Below are 12,948 nucleotides of genomic sequence, written 5' to 3' on the forward strand. Positions count from 1 at the left end.
GTGATGTGGTCATACATATTTATATGAAAACTAAGGACTATATACAGGCATTAGAATCATTTGCTGAGATGACCATAATTCACATACCACAGCATGGTCTGGCCCTGGTGGGTCTATTCTTCATGACTATGTATACTTTCCTACAAGGCTGAATAGCCTGTCCCCTTCCTTCTGACTGCTTGCCATAGGTTGAGTACCCTTCAGATGTACAAAGAAGAGTCGTCAGAGAGGAACAGAAGTCTGATGCCTCGGGAAGCAGGCATTTCCCTTCCAGACAACGGTGCCCTCCACACATTCTCATAGCAACCTGCTCAGACAGTGGTGCTGGTGTCCAGCTGCTTTGAGCTTGAGCAGAAGACCTTGTCACGGCAGTGGGGCAGTTTCAGCTTCCAAGTTTTCTAGCTGAAAAGAAAGAAATTGCAGATTCTGTGAGCAAGTTCTCTGAATATTAGCAGATGAAATGCAAACCCTTGTTGCTGATATCATGATGGGAACCATCCAAAAAAGACATATGATAAGCCTACACCAGAGGTGGGGGCATGGGACTATGGAGCACTAAATATAACGTCAGACTTTTTTGATGAGTTTGCTTTGTTGAACTGTCTCTTCCTTTTTTATTCTTTGTCATATAGAATTGGGGCATAGAGTGACGAACTTGGAGTCAGGAAGACCTGAATTCAATCCTTCTTCAGACACTTACTAACTTGTGTGTCCTTGGACAAGTCATTTAATCTGTCTTGGCCTCAGTTTCCCTCATCTGTAAAATAGGGATAATTATAACACCTACTTCACAGGTATATTGTGTCAAATTAAGTAAGAAAAATATGCAAAGTCCTTTTCAAAACTTAAAGTGCTACATAAATTTTAACTATTATTATTTTATTACCTTAATTGTGAAGGCTGAAATTGGGAAATATAGGTTATATAAAAATAAAAGACATCAATGCAATTTATTTTAATAAGTATATAAGACCATGGTGAGGCACATATGTAATCTCTGCTACTGGAGAGGTTGAGACTGGTGGATCCCTTGAATTCCAGAATTTTTAGCATCAATAGGGCCAAAGTTAATTGGGTATCTACACTAAATTTACCACCAATATGGTAAGACACTGGGATCAAGGAGCTGTCTAGGCTGGGGTGAACCAACCAAAGTCAGAAAGGGAGCATGTCAAAGCTTCTATATTGATCAATAGTAGGATTGCGCGTATGAGTGGCCACTGAATTTACAGACCCAATACCCAAAAAAGAAAAATGTAGGTCTGTAGGGTCATTAGCATATATTGTCTACTGAGTACTCTATAAAGCAGCAGTTGTACATCAGTCATCTCAAAGCAGCCACAGCTCTTTTTCTTACCCTAGAAGACAAAAAGTGACAAACTTTAAGGTCCCTAAGTTACACTATCTTCGTATTTGCTGTTGAGCACTTGTGTCAGCTTCATTAGAAGAGACAGAGTTTAAACACATTTATATTTTAAGAAATTGGTTTGCAAATGGAGCCTCTGAGTTTCTATTTGACACAGATCATCTAAATTTAGGAATAAATAGGCATGGAAGTTGTATTTCCATTGTCAACTCTTCTATAACTTATAGTCTATATAAATTGCCTGGGGGCACCAGGGGATAATTAACTTGGTCATGCTAACCCAGCTAATATGTCTTCTCATCCACTATCCACATGTTGCCTTTCATATTTGTCTTCTAGTGAGAAATAATTGCGGCATAAAGAGGGAGTTTTATGGCTAAGAAGAGAATGACTGGCTGTAAAAGTTGAGCTATGACTTTGAATGTGTCTTTACCACTGTCACTGAAGTCTTATTTGGGCTGATAGAACACTATATATATATTAGATTTCCAATGATTATGTTAGATGAGTTTTGGGGACAAATTGTTTAGATGAAGAAAAAATAAAGTAAATGAACAGACAGCCTTGCCATTTATTCTGTGTTATTAAGCTCTAGCTCAGTTCTAAATAATGATGATAATGAAAATCACAATAATAATAAAATTCTCAGCCAGCTGGGCCTGATAGCGTAGGGTATCAGGCAAATTCAGAATGTGGAGGAATATACCATATCTGTCTCCAGTCCCTTTGTGAGCTGAAAGAAGGTTAGTGATTTCTGAAGAGTTTTCCTCTTGGGGTATAGGAGAAATAGTACACGAGAGACCTAAAGTTCTTTCATACCTTTCACTATGCCTAATTGATCTCCTGTTTCCCAATCAATAATTTAATTAATCAACAAACATTAATTAGGCACATACTACATGTCAGGCACTGAACTAGATTTGTGATATAAAGACAAAAATGAAACAGTGCCTGCTCTCAAGGAGCTTTACATTCTGGGGAGACAATATGAATATGTGTAAGTACAAACAAAATAAATATAAGGCAGTTTTTTTTTGCAGGAAGGCACCAGTAGTTTGGTGGGGAGGGGGAAAGGAGATCAGGCAGGTCCTGGTGTCAAAGGTGTGCTTGAGTTGAGTGCTGAAGCAGGGCTGAGGTGAGGATGAAGTGCATTCCAGGCATGGGGCACAAAGATGGGAGATGGTGTGTTGTGTGTGAGCAACAGTAGGAAAGTCAGTTTGATTGGACCATAGAGTGTAGGAAGGGAACTGATATATACAGGATGGAACTAAGGAAGCTCTTCTGTTCCTTACCATTAACTTTCTTAATCTCAGGAAGAGCTACAAGTCTTTCATCCTTCACTTTATTGCTTGTGCCTTTCCTTTGAGATTACCTTACATTCTCACTGTATATCTTGTAGATACAATTTTTTGCATGTTTTATCCCCCATTACAATGTGATTTTTATTAATTATCTCTAATTTAGCCCATGTATATCTTATTTGTACATAGATCTCTTCCCTCCCTTCCCCTTTCCCCCTTTAGACTGTAAGCTCCTTGAGAGCAAGGACTATCTTTTGCCTTTCTTTGTATTCCGTGGTACTTAGCACAGTGCATGGCACATAATAAATGCTTATTGACTGACTGACTGAGAAAGGTAAAACCTATTGTTTTTTTAAGGGAGAGCAGAAAAAACATACATATATATTTCAAAGGGACATGCTCTTATACCTCTTGGTCTCAGTTGCCTTATAATAAATATCATTAAGTGGATTTGTGGAATTCAATTGATTAGGAGTCCTCTGATCAGCCCCCTGATAACAAATATTAACTAAGTTTCCAAACACTAGGTTCATATATAACAAATGGGTCATCTAAGTTCTGAGGATGTAAAATTTTGTTTGTGCATCTAAGTTGGATGATCATACAGTTTCCTCTTTGTAGAATTGTTTTTATGGAAATTAACCTGCCTTTATACAGCACTGTTTTGTTTTTAATTTTATTGAACTAAAATCATATATTGTTTTTGCCTTGGCTACCAAACAACTTTTTAAAAGCTATCTGAGAAACAGATATTTGAAAAGGCTCCATCCGCCATCTGTCCCATCCATTACATTTTGAATAAAATCATAGAATGTTTTCGAATAACCCTGTAGGCCTTATTTTCCTATTGTGTAAAATGGGGTAGTGGGACTGGATGATCTTCAAAGTCCCTTCCAGTCGCATCATCTTAGGACTGTTCTGACTTGCTTAATGAAGCCAATCTCAGTAATTTGTTGCTGATGGTTTTTTAAAACTATGTTATAACTATTTGAATGGTGATATTAGATAAGACTCTCTGATAATGGCTATCGCATTCTGAAGCCCCAAGGAGAGAGCTCAATGACTTGTTTTTTAATGGATTAAAGCACAAACTTCCAGCATTGCAAATTTCTATCTGTGGCACAGTAAATGCTCCATGCAGAAAGAATTAAATAGCTCTCTCTCTCTCTCTCTCTTTCCCTCTCTCTCTCTCTCTCTCTCTCTCTCTTTCTCTCTCTCTCAAAAATACAAAACAAAACAAACAAAATATAGACCATCTTAAAAGTCTTAGCCTTGTATCTAGATTGACTCAAATTCAGTCATGCCAGGGGATTTCTGACCAAAAGAATAAATTAGGAAACATGACAGAGAATAAGGAAAAGGCAGAAGGAGGAAGAATAAGAGTAGTATAATCTGGTTAAATAGATAATTATAGGGTGTTAATTAAATGCACATTATTTCAGTCAGGAATGCAAAGGAATCACAGAGCCTACTGAATTCGCTGTTTTTTCCTACAGACAAGAAAGGGTATTTATTTTGAATTTTTTTTCAACATTCTGTCCTAGCTCTTGTAGAAGCTGTAAACAGTTTTAATTGTTGAAGAAAATAATTGTTTAAGTTTGGTTATCCACATTTCTGTTTATTAATTTCTACTTTGGTCAGGCATTTCAGAGGCCTTTTGTGTAACCCAACCTAGTGTTTGGGAACTTGGTTGATATTTGTCTCGGAGGGTTGATTGGGGGCACTCCTGATCAATTGAATCCCACAGATCCACTTAATGATATTATAAGACAACTGAGACCAAGATGCATAAGAGCATGTCCATTTGAAATCTGGGGAATGGCAAACTCAACTGATCAGAGATGCCCTGAAACTCCCTACTAGGTTAATTACTAAAAGCAATGCTTCCCTAATGCTTGGGGTAGGAGAAAGAAATTAGATGATCATTGAATTGGAGTAGAAAAAAGGGAAATTAACCTTCCCAAAGACTGCAAAAGTTCAGGTTTCTTTGCTTCTCTGATGTATAGTTCAGAGCCAGAGAAGCAGAATATATCTGACTTACCAAACCACCAAGAAACACTCTTAAAGGAACTACTATGTATCAAGTACTATACTAGGAGCTGGGAATTCTGTGTAAACTGTGCTCCAATTTTTAAAAATGTTAAATCTTCCTTAGAACCATTTCTCTCTATTTTTTACCTCCCTACAACTTTTCTACATCTCTATCCTTGAAGTTATACATTCATTCATTTATACATTACACACTACATTCATTACATCATTATATATTCATCTTATTATAAATCTTTACAATGGAAGGGACCATTCAATCATTCATCTTTAATATAAAATTATTCAACACAGAAAATAGATAAAATCCTGATTATAGTTTTATTTTTCCCTTTCCCTGTTTTTGGCTGCATGAAGACACTTTTCTATGTGTAAGAAAGTGAACGGCATCATTTATATAGATCTCCTCCAGCTCTTAAATGTGAAAATTTCTAAGGGGCCTTGAAGTCAGCGAGTCTACTACACAGAAAAGAGATACCTAAAAAAGGAAATAAGGAGAAAAGGTGAAAATAAGGAGAAAAAAACATGAAAAATTCTTTTATTTCTCCAGTTTATACGTCCAAAGGATTTCCAGTTACACTGAGCTGTTGAGCATCATGTCAAGGGCCACACAGTCAGTATATCATATGCAGAACTTGAATCCAGATCTTCCTTACTCCGACCCTGTCTCTATAGCCACTACTCCTCATTGCTTTTCTGTATTATAGACAAAAATAAATAATACTAAGAAACCAGGGAAAAACCCTAAAGAAACAAAAGAGCATCAGAAGTGAAGTTGATTATGTATCTGATTACTCAATTTTAACTTGCCTTTTATCAACAATATTTATTATTAGTTTATGTGTTCCTAAATGGAGTAAAATATTAAAATGACTAATGGATTGTTGTTTTTCTAATTTTCTTTTGCAGCTCACATAAAAGGTAAATGTTGGTACTAATTCCCGAAGCTCAATTTTTGGTGAAACCAATGAAAGATATGAAATGAAATTCCAACTGAAATTCCAAGTTCTTCCAACTTAAAGAAATAATAACAACCAATTATTCTATTTTATCACTATACCTAATATTTTGTGGAACCACATATTAAGCATGGCAATAATTGGACAAAATTATAGTACCTAATGCAACCCATACACTGCCTATATTCCATTCAAAAAAGAAACTATCTTCAAATCTCCATATTATATGTGATAGAAGTAACCTATTCTCAGAGTTGTTTCTAGTTTAATTGGCAATAATAATTTATTGGATTAAGTTAGACCATCTATCTTCATTGTAAATGCCAATTTATTTTATAAATATTCTTAAAAGTGTGAAATCCCCATTTGTGGAAATGAAAATATCATCCACTGATGAGCCCAAGAATGTACATATTAGCAGATTTTTTTTAACACAGACCAATAATTGGAGTTGACAATAGTAACAGAATTCTCACTTTAATGAATCTTCACTGTGGCTGAGCTTTGGCCTATGTTGGGTCTTTAATCATATCTCTATATTCTTTTTCTCTTCTCTCCGTAACTGAACCAAGGCTTTTGAAAACTGGTCCTTGAATAAATAAACCTTAAACTTCAATTTTATTGGACTTAATCGGACTCTAAGATTCCTAAATTTGCTAAATCTAAAGCAGACTAATTTTAAAGTTAATTATCACCTACGACTCTAATTAAATAAATCTTGTAAATCTTGTCACCACTTTGAGCCTGCTTTAAAAAAATAGTAAAAGGTAGAGTTTGTCAATGATCTCCAAGGTCCCATTTAGTTCTAAATCCTATGCCCCATAAACAATTTTTTTCTTCTAATTCTGTTTATATTCAACTCAGAACCTGGGATATACCTAACCTAAATCAGTTCTTCATCAGTTCATCATTCATTTTAAAACTAAATTTGCTCTAATACTATTATACCAGGAAGAGAGAGGATGAAAAGGGAAGAAGGAGAGAAGGAAGGAGAAGGGGAAGGCAGAGAGAAGAGGGGTAGAGAGAGGGAAGGAGATACAGAGGGAAATAGAGACAGAGACCAAAGAGACAAAGAGACTCAGAGAGAGAGAGACAGAGAGACATACACAGAGAGACAGAGACAGAGAGACAGGAAGGGGAGAGAGAAAGAGTTGGAGAGAGGGGGGGAGAGAGAAGGGGAGGAGAGAGAAAGAGAGAGAGAGAGAGAGAGAGAGAGAGAGAGAGAGAGAGAGAGAGAGATTGAGAGGGGGGGAGAGGGAGAGGGAGGGTGAGAGGGAGGGAGGGGAAGGGAGAAGGAGAGGGAGAGGGGGAGGGGGGAGGAGGGGAGAGAGAGAGAGAGAGAGAGAGAGAGAGAGAGAGAGAGAGAGAGAGAGAGAGAGAGAGAGAGAACAGCTGTTACCATGGTTTTACATTACAGAACTGAAGGGATGAAAATTTTGGCCTTGTTGATCAAATGTGTGTTATATTCTAGCTCTGCAATTTGTGAGCCATTCTCATTTAGGGCTTTTGTCATGGGCTTTAAATGTCTTTCCCCACCATTTAGCCCTTGGCAGATGCCTTGTGAAAGCAGAGACCCAGGATATGGGAATACTCTAGTAGCCATTAAAAATTCATCTCTGTTTTAAATCATCTCCTAACTGTAGATAGAACTAAGTTGGATGTGTCAATTATAATTCAGAGTCTTTTCTGTCTTCTGAAGTCTTATTCCTGGGATTGAAATGACAAAAAACCAGAACAAACTATTTGCTTATAAGATTTCCAAATTTGTAAAACAACAAAATAAAACAATAATATATTGGAAAAAAAGGGCTAATTGCTACATGTACGATATCTTAATTTGATCAAGGCTGTTGTTCTGACCTGGGGCATCTAGGTGGCATAATGGGTATAGTACTGGGGAAGAATTCAGGAAGATCTGTCTTTAAATCCAGCCTCGGAGAATTAGTAGTTATGTGATCCTGACAAAATATATAACCTCTGTGTCCCTCAGATTCCTTATCTTTAAAATGGGAACATTAATAACACCCAGGTTGTTGTGGGATTAAAATTAAATAATATTTAGAAGGTGCTTAGCCTAGTTCGTGATACATAGCAATTATTTAATGAAATATTTCCTCTGTCTTCTCCTTCCTTCTTCCCTCCTTCCCTTCCCTTCCTTTCTTTTTCCTTCCTTCTTTCCTTCCTGTTGATCAATTCATTCACTTGGTAATCAAATATCATAGAATGTGACATTAGAATTTGATAAGACATGATAAATTATAGTCAGGAATTCTTAACCTTACATGTATAAATTTTCTTTAAAAATATTTTGATAACTGCATTTCACTGCCTTTTTAATTCTATATATTTTCTTTTATAAATAGTACTGCACAGGGATCAATCATTTTCCTGGGGTCATGTTTAATATTGTCATAAATCCACCATAGAATAGAACCAAACTATATTCAATAAGAAAGTTTTGTCCTGAAACCAGACTGTGGAGGCTGATAAGGAGGTGTCAGAGAAACAAGAATGATGGCCAAAAGAAAGAGTTAGAATTTAGAATATTGTCGGTGAATAAGAGAAGTATTCAGGAACAGAACAAAGTTCAATAGTGGGCAGGCGAAAGGTAATATTTTATGGGGAAAAATCAATTTCACAAATACCATATGGGAAATTATGGGCTATGTGCAAGTACATCTCATAAAGATCTAAGGGTCATAAAGATAATAAGCTGTGCATGAATCAGTATTTGCTGAAAGAGTAGGTGATTCTAGAGTGCACCAAAATGGGATGGCATAGGAAAGCAATGAGGCAATCTGTTCACTGTGTGCAGCCTGGGGCATGTCCTCATTAGAGTATGATGACCAGCTCTGCAGATTCACAGTCTAAGAGGGATGCCAAGGATTTGGAGATTATCCAGAGGCTAAACTCAGATGAGGAATGCCTTGGGATATATGAGGCTAGAAAAGAGGCTCAAGTCACCGGGATAATTTAGACTGGAGAAGATAATACAGAGGGGAAATTTATAGGATTTAGAGCTATAGGGTGACTTAAGTATCATCTAGTCAAACCATTTCAGTTTATAGATGAGGAGACAGTCCCAGAGAAATGAAATGATTTACCCAAGGTCACATAGCTAGTAGATTATAGATGCAAGTCCCCTGATTCCTCCTCAGAGGCTAGATAGCTGGCCATCTGAACAAGTGGGGCCTACTTTTCCATTGTTATCTCCATGTCCTGAAATATTTAGATTCATCACCATAGACCCTTGTGTCTCCACATTTCATTCTGAGGACTAAATCAACTGATTTGACTGGTTGGTTTTGTTTGTTTTTGAAGATAACAGAATTACGTTATGGTGTTGTCTGATCACTAATATAAGGACCTTAATTTTACCCATATCATATATTCTTTTGGTATGTAGCTTCAACTGGTATTGAAGTCCCAGAGAATTGTTCCAAATACACGTCTGTGCATAACTGCGTTGATACTAATAATGATGATACTTCACTAGAGATTAGAGTGAAGAACCTTGGGTTTTTCTGAATTTGCAAATGCTGCTGCATTTCCCTCTCTCATTTCCTGGTGGCCTTGCTCCCCTGTCTGACTTTCCCAGCTGGACAGTTTGGGAAGGCAGCCAATTCTTGGGCTAATGCATTTCCACTGGTATCTGTTGTAACTCCGAAGAGATAATGATGAAGACAAGCCATAATTGGATTTTGTTTTAAGGCAGACCTTTTAGTTACCTCAAACTAAACTTCTCCAATTAGCTTATTTTCCCCCTTAATCTGCACTGTGCTGGGACCATGTCAGTATAAATGTTTCAGTTCAGAGGCACATCAAGGTCGTTGTCAGCATGAGGAGAGCCTGTTTGCTGCCAAAAGCCTAGGTAATGCTTCTGTAGCCAGGCCACATGACCCACAGAACAGAATGGGAGCCAGAGCTGGAATTCAGATGTGAAGAGCTCCTAGTAGTGAAGGGCTACCCTCCACCAAAGAGCTCACTCTCCGTAGAGACAGAGCTTTTGCCAGGAGCAAAGGCAAAGACCAGAACATGGAGTACTCTGATGCTTGCAATATGTGATTATCATGCCAGTTAAATGTAATAAAACAATTCAGCTTAAATTTAGGTCTTGGGGTTGGATCATCATAATAATAGTAGTAGAAAGCATTTAAATAACAAGCTTTGCAAACCGCTTTAGGAACACCATCTCAATAATCTGCACAATAATCCTGGGTTGTAGATGTTATCACTAACCACATTTTACTTTTGGGGAAATTGAGTTAGACAGTGATCAAGTGGCTTGTCCAGTGTCACAAGAGCTAGTAAGTGTCTGAGGGGAGAATTAAACTCAGGTTTGTCTAGATTGCAAATGCTGTGATTTATCCACAGCACTACCTAACTGCCTAATCATATAAATCGTATTCTGTAATAACCCTTTACTGTAAGATTTCTTAACCTTTTGTGTGTATCATGTATATGTGTGTGTGTGTGTATGTGTGTGTGTGTGTGTGTGTATGTGTGTGTGACGGACTCTTTTGGCAATCTGGGGAAGCCTTTGGATGCCTTCTCAGAGTAACATTTTTCAATGTATAAAATAAAATATATAGAATTAAAAAGAAAGCTAATTATATTAAATTATATGCATGCTACATATAGTTACATATATACATGTGATAACTGTATTTATTTATATACTATATTTACACATGTGTTATTATATGGTGATATATATGTGTATGTGTACATGTGCTTATATCATGTGTACATAAATAAGTTCATATACCCTAGGTGAATAATTTCTGCAGTGTATTGGGTTTTGGAAGGTCCATTCAAACTTTCCTTTCCCTAAAACACTGGATATACTTTGAATGGATAAATCTTGTAAATCTTTGAATGGACCAGTGGAAGCCGGAAAAGAAGAGAGCCGAGAAAAAGGAACTAGGTTGAAGGGATTGCTAAAAGAATACCAAAGAGGCAAATAGGAAACATCCCGGAAACAAGCCACTTCTACCACCCATGCAACTTTTAATTTTTGAAATAGAAGTTGAAACAAATAACAATAAAACACACACACCTGTATACCTTCATTTTCATTCATTTTTGCAGGTTGGCAGTCTATTCTACAGACTCTCTTGGGAACAAGAGTTCTTTTCATTCTTTGAGAACTGGTTAATGTCATTAACATGAAGTGGAATCAATACCTCTGTGTAGCAAATTCATAGGTGCAATATGGCTTTGACAGTAGCAGCATCCTATTCCCTACAGTTTTGGCTGGATAAGAGTATTGAGGAGGTTAGACTTTCTCTCTCTAAATACATAATGCCACCAAGGACAGTGCCAAGGTGAGAATGATTTCAGATGAAAATCGCAATGGTCAGAGACACATATGAAAATTCATAAAGTTCTGAGAAAAGGAGACATAGATTCATAGGGTTTTTAGAGCTGGAAGAAAACTTAAAGGTCACTTAGTTCAAACCCCTCTTTTGATATATGAGGAGACTGAGTCCCAGAGTGATGAAGCAGCCCAGTCTAAGCCTAGTCAGTAACAAGGCCAAGGCTACAATTCAAGGTGTTTTTTTTTTCTTGAAACTTTGGGTGCAAAGCTATTCCAATATGTTACAAATATATAAACTCATTCTAATATTAGAGATTTGGAATGAGACCCTAGAGTGGAACTATTTTCCTAGCTATGCTAGTGATATGAGGATGCCATAGATTAAAAAAAGTACTATAGAAACTGACTGAGACATAGGAAAAAAAATGATTGTTTCAGCTACTAAGAGGTTTTTCTTTGCTTTTTAAATTTAAGTATGTTTGTACTTGTGTGGCTACACACAGGAACATATATGGACTTACTAAGTCTGGAAAGATAAACTTCCTTACCCAAATACACACACACACACACACACACACATATGCACACATGCAGACACACATACACACACATAGACACACCAACACAGACACAAATACTCCAGACCTCCATCTGAAACTTCACAATTGGAACTCAGTAGTAAATTATGAAACTTCCAAATCCAAGTCACCCTCATTGGGAATGAATGATTCTGGAGATGACATTTCAACCAGTAGTCATACCTGATGGTTAGTCCTATCCACAGTGTTGGCAGTGGAGGGGTGGTCCCGAGTGTTTTGGCGAATTCGAGTTGAATTTTGTTGCTCGATGGTGGAGGAAGTAGGGATGCAGAACTCTCTGAAGCATCTCTTGAAGTTTTCATCCAGGAATGCATAAAGGACTGGATTAAGGCAGCTGTTTGTATACCCTAGAGCAATGCAGAAGTGCCAGGACACAGTTTGGAAAGTAGTTTCAGGGATGGTGACCAAGGCTTTGATGATGACGTAGATGTGAATGGGGGTCCAGCAGACTATGAACACAGCCACTACCACCAACACCATTCTGGTGATTCTTCTCAGGTTTCTATCCTTCTCTTTGGAGCCAGACAGCATGCGGACACTCTTGAGGCGTAAGATCATCAGGCCATAACACACGGTAATGATGAGGACGGGCATGATGAAGGCAAAGATGAAAACACAGATCTTCAGCAGGTTTTCCCAGTACCAAGTTGGATGGGAAAATGTGAGTGTGCAATCAATGGAACCTAAAACACAAGATTTATAAAGAAGAATGAGCAATGGCGTGGCTGAATTTCTTTCATAGTTTTTATCATTGCCACTGCCGTTTATTGCTAAGGACCCTTGAACAAAAACTAAGGTTTTGCCTACATATTATAATGAAGTGGCTTGCTTGTCTGGGTATATGGGGAATGTTGTTTTGGTTTGAATTTTTTTGTCATGATTTTTCTTAGATATTCAAAAGGATGTGTGATCTCAGTGATGTGGGCTGGGAGCTGAATCACTGGAGGGAATACCACATCACTGAGTGTAAGTCTTGTCCTCCCATAATTTTGTCATGAGAGTTCTAGCCAGGGCTATACTGAAGCCAGTTCCTACCACTCTCAAGAAAATGACTGGTAAAATTTCAATGTGAGAATTTGCACTTTGGAAATAGTGGAACACTACAAATCAGGGCTTGATTAATTGTTTTAGGCTCAAAGTTATGAAAAAAATGTTAATAATATATATATATTAAACTGAGAAGTGTGGAATACGTCCCCCGACTGAGAGCCAGTTGTTAAACATTTATCAGCATCCCTGGTTCTAGCCAACAGAGTAGGAGCCTTCTTATTTTCTCTTGGTGATAAAAATCAATCAAAATCCTGGTAGCTCTTGCCTACAGACTTCCAGGCCACCCCTATTCTTTTCTCCTTGC

General features: G+C 37.4%; 1 protein-coding gene across 1 annotated transcript in view; it reads right to left on the reverse strand.

Annotated features, from left to right (window-relative positions):
• Positions 1-318: 318 nt before the first annotated feature.
• Positions 319-12,948, reverse strand: part of OPRM1 (opioid receptor mu 1) — a 62,582-nt gene continuing 49,952 nt past the window's right edge. Inside the window, exons 3-4 of the mRNA XM_036767328.1 lie at positions 11,757-12,277; positions 319-402 (exon numbers count right to left, since the gene is read on the reverse strand). Of these exons, the coding sequence (XP_036623223.1) occupies positions 364-402; positions 11,757-12,277 (560 nt within the window). The 3' untranslated portion in view covers positions 319-363. The remainder of the gene's footprint in view (positions 403-11,756; positions 12,278-12,948) is intronic.

This window comes from Trichosurus vulpecula, chromosome 7 (genome assembly GCF_011100635.1).
Source record: "Trichosurus vulpecula isolate mTriVul1 chromosome 7, mTriVul1.pri, whole genome shotgun sequence".
In the NCBI taxonomy this organism is placed as follows: domain Eukaryota; kingdom Metazoa; phylum Chordata; class Mammalia; order Diprotodontia; family Phalangeridae; genus Trichosurus; species Trichosurus vulpecula.